The sequence below is a fragment of the Lissotriton vulgaris genome, chromosome 12 (assembly GCF_964263255.1).
Source record: "Lissotriton vulgaris chromosome 12, aLisVul1.2, whole genome shotgun sequence".
Classification (NCBI taxonomy): Eukaryota; Metazoa; Chordata; class Amphibia; order Caudata; family Salamandridae; genus Lissotriton; species Lissotriton vulgaris.
Window position 1 is genome coordinate 66,806,019 of NC_141700.1, and position 20,525 is coordinate 66,826,543.

The 20,525-nt window shown below is 42.8% G+C and overlaps 1 protein-coding gene across 1 annotated transcript in view; it reads right to left on the bottom strand.

Moving 5' to 3' along the window:
- Positions 1-15,355: 15,355 nt before the first annotated feature.
- ONECUT3 (one cut homeobox 3) overlaps positions 15,356-20,525 on the bottom strand; it is a 210,563-nt gene continuing 205,393 nt past the window's right edge. The window contains exon 2 of the mRNA XM_086947161.1: positions 15,356-20,418. Within this exon, the coding sequence (XP_086803287.1) occupies positions 20,126-20,418 (293 nt within the window). The 3' untranslated portion in view covers positions 15,356-20,125. The remainder of the gene's footprint in view (positions 20,419-20,525) is intronic.

The window sequence follows — 20,525 nt, forward strand, 5'->3', positions numbered from 1 at the left end:
CCCCGTAGGACTCCACCAATGCCGCCAGAGGGGTCATAAAGATGTTAAATAGAGTAGGGCTCAATACTGAGCCCTGAGGAACTCCGACTCCCAAAGGCGACATTTCGGCAGATCCAGGGGAGGCCCAGACCGTTTGTCGACAGTTGGCTAGAAAGGAACAGAACCAGCTGAGCACCGTCCCCCTCAGACCGATGTCATGCAGTCTTATGAGGAGGTCCTCATGGGGGACGGTGTCAAAAGCCGCCGACAGGTCTAACATAACTAACATCACCCTGCCTCCAGCATCCAGCGACTCCTTAACAATCTCTGAAACCTCCAAGAGCGCTGTCTCTGTACTTAGGTTAGGTCGAAACCCAGATTGAGACGCGTGCAGTAACTCATTGGACTCCAAAAAGTTGGAGAGCACGCCATGAACATGTTTCTCCAAGATTTTAGTGAGTGCTGGGAGGAGCGAGATAGGTCTATAATTGGCCGGGACTTCAGGGGCAAGGCTTGGCTTTTTAAGAAGGGGAATAACCATGGCCTGTTTCCAGGAGTGTGGTAGAGCTCCCTGACTCAAGGAGAGATTCAAAACGGGGTTGGCTAGGGGGTTTACAACGTCTGCCATTTTAGCTAAAAATTTGGCCGGGCAGGGGTCACGTGGCGAACCAGATTTAAGATTCCTCATTAGTGCTAGTGATGAAGATATCGTGAGAGGGGGAAAGTCCACCAGGACAGGGCCAGAAGTGGGCAAATGGGCTAACTCCTCCGGCAAGGTCGAAGAGTCGACTGTCGGTCTCGGAGGAAAAGAATCCTGTATCTGCCTAATTTTGGTGGTAAAGAAATTGGCAATAGTATCAGCCTAGGTCTCAGCCGGGATTTCCTGTGCTGAGTTCGATCGCAAGGTAATGAATTCCCTTACGATCGAGAAGATCTCCTTACAGGAATTTGCTGCTTCCTCGATTCTTTTAGCGAAGTAGCATTTCTTTCCCTGTAGGACTAGTCTATGGTAAGATTTGATCATAGAGTTATAGGTCAGTTTTGCCTCGGCATCATATTGAGCTCTCCATGTCCGTTTGGCGACTTTACATTGTCTACGGGAGTGAGCCAACTCCGCGGTAAACCAAGATGCCGAGACCCGTTTAATGACGGATCGGGGGGGCTGTGCAGGGGCAAGCTCATTCAGTCTGGCTAAGAGCCAGGTCTGCAGGGTTTCAAGGTCATTGTCTAGATCACCGGTGTAGGACACGGAATGGTTCACCAGGGCCTGGGCTAACAGATCTGGGGTCACCCGATGGTAAGCCCTGAAAGTGCTTCCCTGATGTCTCATAGCAGTAGCTGCTAGTTTCTCAGTGCCAAGTATTTAGAAATGAGCTAGTCGATGGTCGGACCATAATACCGGCATTAGTGCAGTGACCTCAATCGGTGAGGTGGAAAAGACCTGGTCTAAGGTGTGACCTTTGTCGTGGGTCGGGCCCGAGAGATAGGGGAGCAAGCCCAGGGCAGACGTAACATCAAGCATCTTAATAGTATCCGGATCATGACAGTCTTCCATATGGAAGTTGAAGTCTCCGGCCAGTACACACCGCTCAGATCTCAGGACTAATGCGGACATGACTTGCTGGAGTTCTTCAAAGAAGGACCCCGTAGGTCCCGGAGGTCTATATACTAGAAGCCCCTTGACAGATTGTTGAGGTGACAAGGATAGGGAGAAGGCGAGGGATTCGGCGCCCGTGATGGTTTCCGTGTGAATGACCGAACACGTGAATGTTTTTTTCACCACGAGAGCCACTCCTCCCCCTCTACCCTTATCTCTATCTTGTCTAAAGATGTTATACTCAGGGGGGATGGCGGCAACAATGTCAGGATGGGAGGACTCATTAAGCCATGTCTCAGTAAGCATAAGACAGGTAGGTTTATCCGTAGTCAGGAGATCAAAAATCTCCTGAGCATGTCTATGCATTGACCTGGTGTTGAGGAGTAAACAAAGATGTTTAATGCTTCGCTCCTTCGTGTGAAATGTAGAAGGAGGAACGCTAGTAAGCTGCCAATTACACCCTGGGCATTTATACTTGCCCCTATAACGACCAGGGAAAACTGAGTGACAGGACTCCGCAACTGTGCGCACGGAGTAAAGCTCCTGGGATGAGTAAGTTAGCATGTTGATACAGGGGTAAGAAGAGTGGGGACTAAGAGATCCTGCCACGCCGAACGCCTCCGGGACGCTGACGGGCGCAGACGGGCAGGACTCTGGCACGACTCTGGCGCAGGTCCGGCGCGTCCGCAATACGCGTCCGCTACGCGGAGGAAGAGGTGAGCTTTTTATAGCGCTACTAGAGCGCGAGGGCGGCGAGTCCTACCCCCAAGATGGCGGCCAAAGTCAGATCCCAGCCCTCGGCGTCAATACTCGGCCGAGGGCAGTCTGAATACCCAGGCAAGGGGATGGAGCAAACTAAGCGCCTAAGAGAGCTGGGAAGTCTCTTACAAGGGAGCAAACGCTTATTAGTCAAGCCCGAAGCGCGAGCCTGAACTGCACACAATAAAATGACTAAACAAGCAAGTCAACACACACAGATAAAAATGTGCAAGGAAAGAAGGGAGACCTCCCGGCTTCCGCCTCAGGAGGGAAAAGGTTGGTAGCAGATGGTAATCCCAGAGCAAACAAGAGTTCCCTTTTATAGTGCTACTAGAGCGCGAGGGCGGCGAGTCCTACCCCCAAGATGGCGGCCAAAGTCAGATCCCAGCCCTCGGCGTCAATACTCGGCCGAGGGCGGTCTGAATACCCAGGCAAGGGGATGGAGCAAACTAAGCGCCTAAGAGAGCTGGGAAGTCTCTTACAAGGGAGCAAACGCTTATTAGTCAAGCCCGAAGCGCGAGCCTGAACTGCACACAATAAAATGACTAAACAAGCAAGTCAACACACACAGATAAAAATGTGCAAGGAAAGAAGGGAGACCTCCCGGCTTCCGCCTCAGGAGGGAAAAGGTTGGTAGCAGATGGTAATCCCAGAGCAAACGAGAGAGTTCCCTTTTATAGCGCTACTAGAGCGCGAGGGCGGCGAGTCCTACCCCCAAGATGGCGGCCAAAGTCAGATCCCAGCCCTCGGCGTCAATACTCGGCCGAGGGCGGTCTGAATACCCAGGCAAGGGGAAGGGAGCAAACGAAGCGCCTAAGAGCGCTGGGAAGTCTCTTACAAGGCAGCAAATGCTTATTAGGCAAGCGCGAAGCGCGAGCCTGAACTGCACACAACTGTGTTCACCGACTACAGTGCTAGGCTGGCGGCTGGTGGAAGAGAATATTCTCTTACCAAATATATTTAGCCTTTTAGATTTCCTATCCGGAGGAGTGGCAGGGAATGCAGCAGGCTTGATTCAGGCAGTGGAGGCTTCTACCACCAAGCTCGCCAGATTGGGGGGGCTGGGTAAGGACATTTGGGTCCCCGGGATTGGGGCTATGGTCGTGGGCAATTGTTCTACCGAGGGGCCCCCTGTGCAGGGCTTGGTTCAGTCCCCAAGTAGGACATCAGTGAGGGCTTCATTGAATGTGAGCAGAGGTTCAGAAGGGCTAACTTCCAGCCAGAGCACCGCCATCAAGACGCTCGTGTTGATTGCCACCGAGGGCAACTGAAGGTGCAGGATCTCAGCCGCCCTCTGCACCACCATTGCAAAGGAGCCTTCTATCTCAATAGCCATGTTTGGAGGAGAGACCAAGTCAGTGTTTGGTGAGGTGTCTAAACCACTGGCATCCACAAGATCCTCATGTCTGTTGTCCTCTTGTTCATCTAGGGGTGACTGACTGAATAAAGGTCATCAAACCCCTCTCAATTGACTCCCTGACCAGCCTATCAAAAGAAAAAGGCACTGGCTCTGACTTGGAGGGAATGGTACTGGCTGGCACCAGTGTTAGGTGACGCCGATCCGGCTCTGTATCGGAGTTGGGAATGACAATGGGCTTGGCACTGTCGCATGGCTTTGGTGGTGCTGGGAACGACAGCACTGAAGCAGGCCGCTGTGTTATGTGTGGATTAACTCCAGATCTATGAGGCCCGACTAGCCCTGAGGGAGAACCTGCCAGCGTGAGTTCGGAATGGCCCCTTCCAAACCTGTGGTGCATGAGGGCACTCCAGAGGGACCGGCCATCCATATATGAGGAGCATGGCCTCATAGAACTCCTTGAGTTGGACAGTGCAACTGTGATAGAGTGTGCCAAGAGGTTATCTGACCTCAGTTGGCCAGGAGCTTCAAGGAAAGTTCCTTCAGCACCTTGTGGTCCATGGCGTGGCAGTCCTCGCAGGTCTTGGAATCGTGGTCCCACTCCAAGCCCCACAAACAAAGCGCCTGATTTACAAAGGTAAATTTACACTTTTGTGTAAGTTTATGATTGTTTACTTATCACAAAGGGAGTTCCGAGTAGCATTGTTACAAGTACGGAGTATCTGCATATAAAAAGACCTATTGTTTTATGTGCGGAGACTCTGCACTCGTAAATATACTATATGTAAATCCCTTTGCGAATAGCAAACAATCATAAACTTACACAAAAGTGTAAGTTTAGCTTTGTGAATCAGGCATAGCGTGTGGGTTTGTCACGGGCATCTGCCTGTGACAGGAACCATAGGGCTTAAAAACCCATGTTTTTTGTGTTACATTACTAATACACCCGGAGAAAGTATTCTCAAAAAATGCTATGGCAAAACGTCGAAAAAGTTCAGTCAAAAATGACTGTGGGCAGCTCTTCCAGATCTGCACTGATTGACGTGGAAAGAAAATAATTGATGTCAGTGCACTGGGGTGGCGCCTCTATAGGCACTGCACATGTCACTTCGGGCACGGATGATGCAGAGCCAAACAATGCCACCTAGTGGCACGCAGGGGTACTGCTCCAGATTTTCTTGATCCAGTCTGATGCCTTAGGATAATTCTACGGTAAGGAATCTGCAGCTAAAAGTCTCTATAAGATGTATTAGGCTGTATGAACAGTTAAATCCCTGAATTACTGCACTCTTCTGATGAGCTTTAAACAACACAATTATGTAGAGCTATACTAGAGCAAAATATGAGAAAATGTTTGCCACGTGAATAACTAAAATTAGCATGATAACCAGTGGCACGGGAATTCAGACCTCTGAAGTCTGCAACTACGAGTAGCAGATGAACTGTAAAATCTCCCACAAGTTTCACGATGTAATGGGAGAGCAGAAAGCGAGGGAGGGCTATTACAGTCAAGGTACTCAACTGATGGTGATGTTGGTTTATTAATGTTTGGCCACAACTCCTAGTTTTAGATGGAAGTTTTTCCTTACCATGGGCTGCTGGCTTTAGTCTGAGGTGATGTCTGTTTAACCGGTATTGAAGCTCTATGACACAGTCTCATCCGATAAGCAGCAGATAAAGCAAAATACAGGTGACCTCATACTCAGTGTAGTGATGTGTGGGCCAGAAATGTTGCAACTGGTAAATATCGATACAACTGGGTGCAGTGTTTACGTAGTGTATTATGTCCAATCCGTTTGAATTCCTACTGGTCAAAATAAGGCATAGCCAAGTTTTCATACTGATTATTGCACGTTTTCTCTCTTTTTGATCACCGTTTCTTGGAAAAACTCCATCAGGGTTGTCCTGGAGAAACTTGCCCATAAAAAATTGGGGGTGTGCAGCAATGATGGTAAAAATAGTTTGTGCCCGAATTGTGGTGTATTCGACACTTGAGGCATATGTACAAAGAAGTGGTGGAATGAGGCGTTAGCCGTCATGGCTTAACGCCTCACTCCGCCACTTCAGAAACGCAAGGCTGCACCATATTTACGAGAATATGGTGCAGCCTTGCGTATCCCCCTGCACTGGTGCTACACTTATCAGTGTAGTGCCAACGCAGGCACCCTTGTACCATAGTGCAAGGGTGTCTCCGTGCAGGGGGAAGATTGTTTATGTACAGGACAGTCCTCCTTCCTGTACATAAGCAATCTTTAAATGCCATTTTGTCACTTCTATGTGTGCTGCTTAATGCAGCACACATAGAAGTCACAGATGGCATTTTTTTAAAAAAAAGATTGTTTATGTGCAGGAAGGAGGACCTTCCTGTACACAAACAATACAAGGCGTTTTGCTCTTTCGATGTGTGCTGCACAAGGCAGCACACATGGAAAAGGCAAAAAGGAGGAGAAATAAAGCATTTCTCTTTGTTTCGCCAACTTAAGACCCAAGTTTTCCCTGGTCTTAAATTTGGCGCTGCCTCCTATTTTTGCTGCCCTTGTAAATAGGGGGTAGCGTAAAAATAAATGGGTGTTGCTGTGGAACGGCTACCGCAACACTCACTGCCCACCTCTTGCACGCTAAGTATTGCGTGAAAGGGGGCCTTATTTACAAGGCAGCGTTAAGCAATGTTAAGTGGCTTAACGCTGCCTAGTAAATAAGGCAAAGTCCCCAACGCCATCACAACGTCACTGCAAGTGACGTTTTGATGGCGATAGGGGACTGTACATATGCCCCTTGGATCGCAGGCATTTGGGAGCTTAATTCTTTGCCACAGGAATAACTGCAGTCACTGTAATGCATCGGAACGCGCAAATTCAGTACAATGAAGCTTGAAATTGCACAAGGAGAGAGGGCACTGAAGACCATAGAGATGGGGCAGAGGGTGCCAGCACCAGGCTCATGTATGCACATCCATGGCCTCAAAGGCGTAGAGCTGTACAAGTGAAGTGTTCATTGATGCTTAATGCTGAAATCAGACTTTGAAGGACTCAGATGTAGAAATGTGAGGAAATGCTTAGCTGGTTTATCTATACACGCCATGGTCAAAGGCAAAGTGCTCTAGTGTCAGAAGTAAGTCACAAACACAAGATGGAGTCTCATACAAACACACCTGATGAATGACTAAAAAATATTTTATTGAACATAAACTGCAAAACCTTACAACACAGTGACAAACAATAAAAGATGAACAAATATTAGGTGAGTTCCTTTCAAAATAAATCTCTCCACAGGAATGCAGATAGGCCTACCTAGCCTTTGCTCCTGCTACAGAGACGATTGCGTGTCAAGGTAATGTTAGTTAACATCCACTGGTAAATGGCATGGTTTGGATAAAGTGCCAAACACTTAGAACTTCTCTTTTTTTCTACTTTTTCAATGTTTTTTAAACAATGTCATAGCAAACACACAGAAACAATAGTTTCAGTTAAATAATTGCATTAGGGCTCTGTCTGCAGAGCATGTCCCATGATGAGGAAGGCGAATTTGTCAAGGAAATCAGTTGCAGATTTTTTCATGGAGGTGAGTTTTTAGAACAAACTTAAAGCCCAGAGACGCAACAAGGACACATGCACATGAAAACGCATCACTCATCATTTTTTCTTTAATGCCAATGCGTGCACTGAGACCCCAGGGATTGAAACAGAGATTAAAGATTCTCATTTGTAATGCCTGTTTACTATTCAGCAACTTTGCCCTCTACCATTTTATCAGTTAAATGCCCCCTAGGCATCTCTCCGTTTATGTCAATTTGGTTGATATATTTCTAATGATCTTTTCAATTGGCTAGTGCATGATTTTGTTGAAATGTGGTGGCATAATCGAAATTTAAGGCATGTTGCTCAACCCTAAGCATTTTTAACCCACTTGGAAATTGATGTACTCATTTGTAATTGTGGCTGGCTTCATTGGCATTAAATAGAAAAGACATGAAGAATGATGAGATTCCACATTTAGGAGTATAACCATAATGGTCGTCTTTCAACTCAATCTTTGCAGTCACTGGTGTTAGAAAAAACCCAGAGGGACTGCATACCCTGCGATCTCCTAGCTGGTCTGTGTCTTCGAGGTCAGGTTTACTCAGTGTTCCACTTCTTGTAAAAGGGGTTTTCGATCTGAGACTCTGCTGTAGTACTTTTCAAACAGAAAAAAGCTCCAGCTGCTTTGATACCTTCTAAAGGACTATTAGGACATTGTAATGCCTGAAGCTCCATTGAAGACAATGGAGTGCTCCGGGGGTTCTAATGGCTTGGAAAAGCCTGGTGCTCCAACATTCCAATGTTTGTTGTTCACAGCTTGGGCTCACTGAGGTCTTTGTTTTGATGGTGGAATAGTCTAGTAGCCTTATAGCCCGCCTTAGCTGGGCTATACTGGCCATTAAAGGCCCGATCCATTGTTAAAGGCCCTCGTTACCGCTAGAGTGGGCCTTTAATGGTCAGTATAGTCCGCTACGGCGGGCTATAAGGCTATAGTGATCACCACTGATGATCACCATTGATGATTTTCCACAGACCAGTAAGGGATCCTCATTTTCCAAAGCAGGATGTTTGCTTAGAAAAGAGAAATGGATGTAAGGAATTGATGTGACTGACACCCTTGACACCATCACCTCTCTCCACCATTAGTAGCAAGGACACAACAGAACAAACTGTATAAGCAAATAAACTGTAAGACAATGCACCTGAATTTTCCAGAGGGCATGCAGCTTCTCGAATGAGAACATGAGACACTTACAGCTACACAGAACAAAATGACAATTGATTGCTTTGAGGTTTTCTGTTACCTAATACCCGATCCTTAGCAGAAATCCTATCCTTTATTGTTTTCAATCAGAAAGCGAATGGAAAATGCTACCAAAAACACTAGAAAAGCTAACTGCACTTGGCAGTAAAAGTGACTCATCAGTATAACCTTTGTCTCCCAACGGACTGTCATTTATGCCTGTTTTTGATGGCTGCGCTCTCCAAGACAAGGGGTTATAATGCTTGTGATTTTCAACATTTGTTGATGATAAACCTTGCTGATGCTTTTCTAAATTCTGTGTTGTTTCCTCTGAAAGTGTATTAAATCCCAACTCCTGGCCAAATGAACTCAGATACAAAAAAGGCCATAAAATAGAAGCATTCTGTTTAGTCTCATTGCATATCTTGTGGACAGAGAAATGCAGTAACAGAAAGTGTGCATGCCGCAAGGACCAGAGTGTTATATCCACAGGTAACAATCATTACCATGTAGTGAGGCAGCCCATGAATGGTTGGTTTACTGTGGATTTCTGAGTCCAGACGTATACATTTAGTCATTCAACAATGGAGTTATTGCAACCTCCTAAAGGCAGAGCTCAGGACATCTCCAACTGCGCTTGTAGGTAATAGAAATAATGCGTGAGCTCAGAATAATCCATTCATCATTTTCTGGAAAGATCTTAAAGAATATTGTAGTAAGGTGCTCTCTGTTTTGAGATTTATTTTTTGGTCCCTAGTTGGATTTCATACTGTTGCTTTGGTAATTGTATCTATTTTAATGTCCAATGCTCAGGACACTACAAGCACCGAGGCTTCATCTAAAAAAACATAAAAAGTAGATAATAAATAAATAAATAATTACATAAATTAATAAATAAATACATAACATATATATTAAAGGGCATGTGTCATATGCAATGAAATATCAATTCTAGGTCTAGATTTACTAAGGTTTCCATGGGCAACCACACTGCGATTTACAGTTTAGCCCTACACCCAAGGATCTTTCTATGGTAAGTAGATCAACGCAATGCTGTTCACCGCATTGCCCCACACTAGCCCCCGAGATAAATGTTAGAAAATAACCACTCATATACGATGGAAAAAAAACGAACCCTGACCTTTTCAACCACAGATATGTAGTGTTTGTTTTCTGGAGTGCCACTTCTCAACAGGTGAATGTGGAGACATACACACTCTGGTATCCGGTTCCCTTGTAGAAAAATATCATGTCTACACAGAACTGCCAAACAACTTGTGTTACAGAGGCAGTTCTATTGTTTTCACTCCTCTTGCATTGTGCTGCAACACAGGAGGCACAGCTACTTTTCTAGTGGAGTCAAGGAAATCATATGCTTAGTGGTAAGATCAAACATGCAGCCTCATACCTGTTAAGTGGTGTGCTTTGGTATCTTGGGAATGGGAAGGCTACAAACCTATAGTCCTAGTTCTGCATCATAGGAATTTTCATTGACGTCATGAACTTTGAATAATTCCCAGCTGCCTGCATAGACCCTGGAACACCTTTCTTAAGAGATATAACATTTGGAGAAATTATCATTGAAGAATGTTCATCATTCAAATACATTTTCCATGGAGTATAAGTGTAGTCTGTCAGAGATGTAATTTTCTTTCTGAGTGCTGGAGAAAGTAGTTAAAGTTGCTGAGTAACTTTTGAATGTGCATCATTTGTCATGGAAAAAAAGCGATATTTCATATAAAAAGCATGAGGAGGAAATACAGCCTTATAGGCTAACACTGTCAGTGGTGAAAAAAATGTGCCTGCTCCTTTAACCCCTTCGGTGCTCATGACGGAACGGTTCCGTCATGAGCGTCAGTTGGCCTGTGCTCATGACGGAACCATTCCGTCATGAGTCCATAGGTTCTTTGGAACCTTCAGCACCGCAGGGGAATTCACGCAGCACTGAAGGGGTTATGAACCTGAGAAGCACCCGTATCCACAATGGCTGGTAGTGGCAGTTTGTCTGTGAGGATTAGTTCTTTTTTATGGGAACTATAACTCATTTGCCACGACATCCGGATTGGAGGGAGGGTCGTTTATGACTTCGATGAACATACCTATAATGCAGAAGTAGGACTACAGGTACGCAACCTTTACTTCTACATCATAGGATCTTCATTGATAAACGCTTAATAGAGTAGCAAGGTGTAGAAAAAATGATTCCGTGGCTGTCAGACATATATGATAGGAAGAACAGAAGACCATTGTAGCATTCGATTGAATAGCGTGGTCCATATCCAGCAAATCAAACATGTTGTAATCACCAGTTTCTAAATGTTTCTTGAACAAACTTTGCTTCCGCTTGAGTGTCTGTGTCTAGACAATAATATCTTGTAAACGTTTGTATTGATTTCCAAGTGGCTTCCTTACAGACATCATGATCCATGCAGTGGTTGCTACTTATCCTCTTGTAGAGTGAGCTGTGGGCTTGCTTGGTAAACATTTATTGGCAATTTGGCAACATAAAGAAATATGTGAACGTTTCCACCTTGCATTGGTTTGTTTTAAAGCAGCTAAACCTAGCCATGAAGAGCCATAGTTTACAAAGAATTGGTGATATTTTCTTATAGCTTTTGATTTGTCTAAATAAAAATGGAGCAGTCTTTTAATATATAGAGACTGTGCAGTTTTCTCCGCTGCTGTGGAAGAGTTAGGAAAAAACGTAGGAGGTGTGATCAATATGGAAATCTGACACTACTTTTGGTAAAAAGGATGTGTACTAAATACTACTCTAGTGTGATGAAAAACTGTAAATGGCTATAAAGATGACAATGCTTTTAGTTCACTAGCTCCTCGTGCGGAGGTAATGGCTATTAAAAAAACGGTTTTCCATAACAGATGCTGTAAGGTTGGTTTGTGAATGGGGGCCCTATCAATTTTGAATGCACTAGCTTTATCTCCCATGGAGGTGGCCTTTAAACTAGAGGAAAAACGTTTTAAAGTCCTTCTAAAAAACCTTTAATCACAGGAATCTCGAAGAAGGTTAGCTGTATTGGTGATGATATGTTGATGCTGACCCTTCTTTCAAGACAGAGCGAGTCAGTTTTGAACCCTATGGTGGTGGTTTTGACGTTGACGATTGGTAACGATGAGAGGGACGCCAAGGACAATGTCTGGGAGGAGATCTTCTGTCTGTAGATCTCCCTCTGTGGGAGTCTGTACCAGATGTGTTGGTTTTCTCATAAGAAGGACGAGATAAAACTATTTGCAAACTTTTTCTCTTTCTCTGCTCTATCTTGCATCAGACCTCGTAGTCTGAGCCCCCCCCCCTGTCCTCAAGAGTCTTTTTTGACATTTTCTTGCAAATGTCACATCATTTTGTCTGATGTGAGGGTGAGAGGCAAACCACACAAAGTTTTACTCAGGTGAAGGGAAGTTAAAATTTCGAGTAAAAGCGGTTTGAAGAAATGCAGTAGATAGAAACAATTGTTTCGAAGGTGTGAAGAAACACCTGAGGTATTCAGAGATCCTGTGTGAAGGAGCTGTAAACACAAACTGTCTCTCACTGGGAAACTGCCACTATAAGGTATTGTGGGTAGGGGTGCTTCTTCGGTTCTTTAAGGAGCAAGCTCCTATTTCCAGCTCCGACAGTGTTAACCTATCAGGCTGCATTGTCTCCTCATGCCTTTTTATATCAAAGTTAGCTTTTTTCCATGACAAAATGATGTACATTCAAAAGCTACTTCGTGACTTCAACTACTTTCTCTAGCATTAAGAAAGAAAATGGCATCTATGACAGACTATTCTCAGACTGTATGGAAACTTTATTTGAATGATAACAATTCTTCAATTATTTTTTCCCAAAGTTTTTATATGTTAAAGAAGGTGTCCTGGTTCCTGCGCAGGCACTGGGGAATGATTTAACATTCATGACTATCAATGAAGATCTTACGATGTAGAACAGCATTATCTACAAAAAATCACGAGTGAAAAAAGGATGGTTTGGTGATGAAAAGCTGGATAATATGAAATAAATCACAACATACTGACAGGATGGGCGAAAAAAATGTCAATTTTAATCTACACTGATATTCACATTTGCAAAATGCTATCGATCCAATCAGTTAACTAATTCTGGGTTTAATTGACTATTGCTCACACTGTTTTAAAACAAAATGCTCTTAAGAACACCTCTCAGTTTGAAAATTGCCTTCTACGCAGCAGGGATTGTCATTATCTATCATCTTTGGTATAATCTGAGGTATTCTTAAAGCCATTTGGCCAACTGGTGAGACACTGGAACAGTTTTAGGTGATTCTTTGTAGGAAGTGATGGGGTAATTTAGATAATGCCTCATTCTGTGTTTGAGGGAGGATTTAGAATCCTCATGCACATTGGGCTGACAGGAAATTTGAATATTCGTGAGTTTCATTGTTGTGACCAAGAATTTTAGGGTTGAAAGTTCTAAGGATAAGAGCGTACCCCGAGGCAGTGCCAGCTGAATGTAGTGACAAATCAAGGGTCCAGCAACAAACCAATGGCATTACAGTGTATAAAAAGCCAGGGTACTCAACTGAATTCATAGTACCAAGGCCGCTGCTGAAAATGGAGAATGCCTTGCTCCATACCTATGGGCTTGATAATCTGTTGGCAGATGATACTCTACATTCTTATGTGGCTTGCATGTTTGTAAAAAGAAGTGTAGTAGTACACTTTTTACTGAACAAGGACCAAATCAATAAGGTAATGATGTAATGTTATGCACAAAGCAATCATATGAAAAAGAGAAAAAAATTAACAACTAGTGATTAGCAGCAAATCAAAAACGCGCAACACATTTTATTGTGATCTATAGGTTCATTAACCACCTACCAAACTTATTTAAAACACTCTATAAAAAATACTATTTGAGCCTAATAGGTCACTCCATGTTTAGATTGCATAGGTAATGGAATTTGAAAGTTTCCATGTACACGAATATTGGTATCTGCAGGACTTCTGGAAAAGACGCTCTTCAATCTTTACCTCAACTTCTCTTGGTTGTCTACAGCAAAAGGAGTGCAAGAAATGTGAGAGAAAAAGGAGTGGTAAGAGCAAATCATGGGCTATCTTTCTTATAGTAGGACTGGTGGTATCCTGTTTTGGAGAGCGCTAAGCCTTTCCTGATCAGGATTCAGGAGGAGATGCTGTCGCTGATTGTCTCTCTCTCTCTCTCTCTTCTCAACAAAGACACTTGTGAGTTTGATAGTGGGTGAATAATCTAAAGGAAATATTTTTTTAAATAAAATAACAGGCCATAGGCTTTCTTGCCTGGGCTATTCATTTATCGAATGGCACCGTCTCTTTGCACTCAAGCAGTCCCAATGACCTGGCCAGATTTTAGTGGACATAATGTTTGGTTAGAATGCTCTCCCGTCTGGGCTTTCTTAGGGGTGGCTGAAAACTTTTCTTCATACACAATGGGTGGTGTAGAAAAGCAACCTACCAACTTTAAAGAGGTTCATCTTCACTTATGCTTTCCATGCCTTTTCCCTTAGTCGCAAGCAACATTTTTATAGGAAGCTTACATGTAGCAACAGGGTTTAAAAAAACTCTCATAAGATCCTAGTTTATAAAAATTTGTAACTGCTCTGAACCCACTAAAGATTACCTAAAATTAAAGTGATATACACTAGCAGAGAAGATCTGATATTTTACAAATCTGCATAAGCCATGTCTTAGCCAGAAATACGTCATTAAAACGTTGGGCATCTGAAGACTGACACACATATATTAGAGGTCTTTACGTTTTATGGAATTTGTTTTTTACCTGTAGTAACATTTTCTGTTGAAATGTATGGACAGGTACTGTTTTTTTTTTAAAACAAATTCTTCATTTTATTCCAAAATGAATACCACTTACATCGTAAAAGGTGTGCAGTGATATGTGCCACTCTGATATTCTCCCATCTTCTTCAATGCCAACCTTTCCCCCTTCACTCCCTAAAGTTGTGATGGGATAATTTTTTTATGTTGTTACGGTAGTTTTCAATTAACAACTAATTGTTAATGTACTCCTTTGAAACTGCTTGTAGGCAGTAACAGAACAACTGAGCCAAAATCAAATGGGGTTTGAAGGAATTGTACAATATATAAACAGTTGAGACAAGAGGGCTACAAATCCATACTAACCAGACAGAAATGATTTGCAAAACATTCATGAGCTTCACCTTTCTGTTACACCATCAAATAAATTCTAGCATAGCCAAGTCAGTCATGCACATACGCTGGAGCCATAGTGCACAAAAGATATTTTTAAACCCTGGTGTTACCTCTCTACCTTTTTCGTTCTGACCCATTTGAGTCTGGTCATATGCCAACAAAGAGGCATAGTGTCTTACACACCCCTGAAAGTGCTTAGGTCTCTCTGCTAATTATCACTGGATATACCATCCACTGAACAGCTGATTTATGAACATAATGACAGATCAAAAAGTCACTAGTCTACAGAGGGTTATCTGGATTTCTTTTTTACCAGGTGATTGGCTTTGGTCATGGTCGGTCCTCTTTGAGTGCTGACTTTCCCTGGTCCATTTCTAATAACACTCAGTGTTGTTACAACACATTTTATATATACAAATGAAAGAACAGAATCTCACACAATCAGGTGATGAAGAAAACCATGTCCCATGCATCACTTCTATTTGAATGAAAATCTGTGATTGGAAATTATGTTTCCTACCCATCCCCTTCCCCTTCAAAGACAAATTATTACATTAGTTCAAGAAAGAGTACATTTTCCATGCATAAATCATAACTCCATTTTGCCTCCTTCTTTCTGCTTTTTCTTAAATTACAATTTAAACACGAGGTAACACATATATAATTAGTGTCCTATTCGACACGACCAGAAAAAAAAGAAACACGATCAAACAGAAATGTCATTTGTCAAAGGACTGTTTTTTAAATGTGAAATCTGTAAACCCACTGGGTCACTCTTGCCTCCCACTCTTATTTCTCTGTCTTTTTAAACTAACAAGCTCTTTTCAGTACCTTGAACATTCAAAATGTCTCTAATTGAACGCACCAAAGAAAGAACATGCCATATCTCTGCAAAAAAATTATAATTTAACAGTATAAAGCTTCAAGTCACGAGTTCCAAAAACTAGCTAAGTATTTTAATCACATAAACTATACATTAAATATTTGAGGTATTTCAGAGACAATTGTCAAAGGCTTGAAAGGTCTGTGCTGAAAATCAAGGATTGTGTTGGCTTGTGTTCCCCGCCGTGGAGAATATCTTTGGTTTTTTTCTTTGGTATTAAACACCAGGGTAAAGGACAGATGGGAAAGGGGTATAACAACTAAGGAAATGATTCTGTTTTAGATCGAATGTAGAACGCTCAGTTTTTAAGAAACATATTTATCTAGGAATAGGTTTCTTTTTCCAAATAAATTAGCAAATGGCAAATATTTAAATTAAATATGTTATTAAATTAAAGTTCCCAAACAAGAGCACACTGATTTCTTGAAGATGGAGCTATCAATTATTCCAAGCGTGCTGAAGAGAATGCAGAGAAAGAAGCATGGATATAGTGTTTGTGGTGTATCTGTGCATACATTTATACTACATTGGGCCAGGCAGTGGGGCAATTTGGAGCTTCACGCTATTCGCATACTAAAGAACAACACTCCTTAAAGCAGCCTTAAGGCAAAAAAAAGTATTTGAGGAAATAGAGGGTGCTGTTCGTCTTTCAGGAAACTGTAAGGGAATGCTGGGTGGTAGAAAGAGGAAGGATCACTTAACTAGGATGATCATCACAAGTGTAACTCCCAGTACAGAAGAGGGCCTCACGCAGTCTAATGCATGGCCGAATCAGGCTCTCCATACCATGCTATCCATTAAACAGATACACATTGAGATTGTGTTTTCTTATGGCCAAACTATATCCAGGACCACAGGCACTTGAGCTAGTTAAGGGAGGTAAAGTTGGAAACCACTCTACACAGGCTGCTACAATTAATTGGAAAGAACTACCACCCTTCTACTCATCAACACAAGATTTATATTCCGATTTCTTTCCTTTTTAGGTTTTAATGTACCTACTAAGCTATAAGCAGTGCCAAGGATGAAACACCATCAGACAAAACTTGGATTTTACACCACCTTACTGCTTGAATCAAAATTGGCCACTCCCAAAGGGTGCTGTATATAGCTGAAAGAGAATTAATATGCCAAGGGTAACAGGGTTACAGGTTGCTCATTTAATTTTTAAACTCTACATATATTGAATTATTTTAGTCCTAAAGCGTCCTGTTCTAGGAAATATATATGCTGGAGTGGGTTAGTGCATGCTATAAAAACTGGCTGTGATCAACAATGTGTTACGGTGCAGCGAAATTAAAATATGAGTTTGTGTATGATTTCATTCCAGAGGATGTATCTTCTCTCAGTAAGGGTGAGGGATGCCAAAAATTAAATAAATTGTAATTAATTGTGTCTGTTGAGTGGTGCAGAATTAGGACTCAAGATGTTTTAGGGTATGCCATGCAACCCATACCTGGTCAACTACCCCACCCACATGCTACAAGGAGGAACAGGCCCACCAAAACTGAGGTATTGAGAGTCTAGAGCAAAAGCGTAGGAGTTTGTGAAATGATCACACCTTTAGTACAAGGAAAAGGCACTCATCCAGCACTCTAACCTTCTACTTCCAATATCTGTAAGCCACCAGGAACCTGCCTCGCAACAGTTTGTGCCATATGCAGAAAATGGAGTCAACCTTTTGGAAACAGGACGCTGGCTGAAGGGTATTTGAGATATATATATATATGAGAGAAAGAGAGAGAGAGAGAGAGAGAGAGAGTGTGTGTATGTTAAGAGAGGGGTGAGAAGGAAGGACAGTCAGGTAAAGAGTCAACACACAACAAAAGTAGAGGGTGGATGTATAGAGGTTTATGCATGAACCTGTGACAAAGGTAGCGGGAAAGTGCAGTTTCCAGCACAGACCAGGCAAGTGGGAACAAAATCTTTGGTATCAGACGTGATTTTTTTTTCTCAATCACACATTGAAAACTCGAGTGAGGTAGCCTTTCTCAACAGGGTTCTCACTAGAAATGTCTTGTTTATGTATGGTTCTTTTTTGAGCGGAGAGAAGTTTATGAGCAAAATATCATTCACTTCCCCCAGGGTAGAAATATATGCAATACTAGTGCTACTACTGAAGGTTTGGTTCAAGATTCCGTCTTCCTCAGCATCATCGTCACCACATCACAGGAACAACAAGGAGCAATTTATAGGGAAACTCTTTTTTCCTCCCCTTTGCTTTTTTGGCAACACACAAAAAAAACCTGCCTGTAGTTTGCATCTCCAGATTCTGTTCTCTCTTTGGTAGTAGCTTTATCTTTTTTTACTTCTTGTCCTTTACCCTTCAGAGTGAAACTCAACATTTGTTTCAAACCTTGAACTTTGTTTCCCAAGTGAAGGGTTTTTTTTCTCGTTTTTTGGTTTATATATATGTATTTATATATACATTGACAGTTTTTTTTTCAACAAGGTGCCGAACTGTTGCACAAACACGTTTGTTGTAAAGTGAATAGAAACTATTCAGAATAAACACATCTGAGATGGTACTATATATTACCCGCATCATTTAAATAGTATCATTTTTGGTTCGTAATTGTCCTGCCCCTCTCCCGTACTGACTGGGTACGGGGTGCAGAGGCAATACCTTTCACCCTATAGATTCCAGAAGGAGCTCCTGCTAGGACCCAGGAACCTTTTTGAAGTATGAGGGAGGTCTTGGAAGGATTCTCCATTTTCCGGCCTTGGATTGTGTCTGCATTTTATGGCACACGAATCATCGTGAGAACAAAAACAAAATGAGTTTCTGTTATCTATAGTACCATCTTCCATGATTAGCATTAAGGCAGTTGCTATTGGCACGAAAAAAAGAACCATTCTTCTCCCTTCAAGATTCACTGTCACCATTTCCAATGTTTGTGGCTGGCTTTCCTTCCCGAACTGTGCGGTGTTGCATTAGTCGCCTTGTGGGGACTTACTTTTTCAAGTGGGAGGGCTAACCTGCTCTTTGGTAGAAGAGACCATAATACTTCCATCAGGTTAAAATAAAAAATTGCAAATCCTTTAAGATTTATTAGCGCTTGAAGCACAGCCAGGTTCCTTGAGGCGCTGCCATTTTATTTTTTTAGACACTGTTGAACATGGCCGACCTTTCAACACCACTGTTTTGCCCAAAACGAAAACAAAAATCTGGTTTATTTTTTTGTAAGTCGGTTTTGAATGTGCTTGTAGACCCGCGTTACCTTTGAAGTGGCACAGTGCAACAGAGATTATTTCCCCTCTTCCTGGGGTAGGTTGCTATCTGTCCTGGTTTCTGAGAAATATTTGTGACTCAAATGTGTAAGCAGTTTCCTGCAACTGTCCTGAACACCCATTCACTGTATATAAGTGGGTGTTTGGCATGTCCAAACGGATTGTGAACAGTGGCAACCCCACATTGCTGCCTTGGCCTCACCTGATGTGCCCAGAGGCCAGGGCAAGGCAGTCTTGCGTTGCCCTGTAGGGTTGCATGACGCTCGCTATGTGCAGTCTTTTTGTGGACAACACACAATTTGATTTTTTTTACCCCAAAATATCTTGAGGATTCAATCTTGAACGTATTTGGATAAGGTGACCACTATGTTCATTAGAAATTCAGAGATGCCAAAAGGTTTTACCCATAATGCATTGACGTGGCGAATAAGTTAGCCAAAGGTTTACCCCTTTGGCCTACATTTCCGTTGGCATCCCGGGACACTTCCTTTAGTTTATATTGGCGCTTGTGCAGTTGGTGGCTTCGCAGTGGGTGTCTTTTCAGGTTTTACCTAATGACACATTTCTTGACTGCCAGAAGTGACAAATAAGCACGGCTGTGCCTTCAGTATCCATTTACTGTGGTTATCTTAATTGATTGAGTTCAGCACTGTTACGTAGAAAGAGTCAGGGGTTGATGGTCTTCTGGACTTTTCCTGTCCCTTCATATTTTATCCAGGATCAGGTACTCAAGACTCATCTGTAAGGGGATGATCGTGATGGACATCGGTCGTCTGACGGGTGGCTTTGTTTGCATTATGGAAAAATATTTATTTATATATGTACATGTTGTTCTTTAAAAGACCCCAAACATTGAGCGGCTGATTTTGGATAGCCTCTTCGTCGGAGGGACACATGATGAAAATTCTGAACAAATGTCAACTTGAAGGTGGCACCTTGCAGTACAAACACATTTGGCAGATCTGCAATGGATCACAAGGTAAGGGACTTCTTAAAAAAAAGTTTCAATTAATTTGCCTCCAAAGACAAATTAGTGTGTGATGTTAGAATGTTCCAGTTTTTGGTGAATTAAACAGAGCTGGGAGTCTGCTTCCTTTGCTTGGGATTCCAAGGAGCCGGGGCAACAATATTACAAGAAGATGATTCCGTCGCCACGATGAGTGAAGTGCATTACTAATGTTGCAGGAGGATCGGCGAATATGCTGACATGCTTGTGATTGTTTTTTTAGGATGTAGTTAGGTATAGTCTCCAAAACCTCCACTGGATTGCCCTTATTTGTTTGCCGCATTATCTAGAGTCTCATTATTTAGTTGTCGTTGTCCATACTGTAAAATGCTGGAGTTGAAAAAATGAAAGAAAGGAGAGAACAAAAGCTCATGCTTTGGAAAAGGTGCCACCAGATGATGAGGGCATGCCAGGGTTGGCACCGGGATCCTCCTGCCACCGGTTCATGCACCGCCGGCGGGCGTTCATGAAGAAGTTGCTGACCGTGTTGAGCTCCAAGCCTAGCTGCTGTGAGATGGTGATCTGCATTTCCTTGGAGGGGCGCTTGTTCTCTTTGAATATGGCGATCAGGGTGCGACGCTGTAGGTCGGTGAAGACCAGGCGCTGTTTCTTAGGCTGCATGTTCCGATCCTTCTGCTGCTCTTGCTCTTTGCGTTTGCAGGCTGCGCATAGAAAAAGAAAGGACATTGTTAACGCAACCAATACCACACATTTACACATCACCACTTTCTGCCAGCTTCTGATTATTAAGTAGTGACCACTGAGTAAG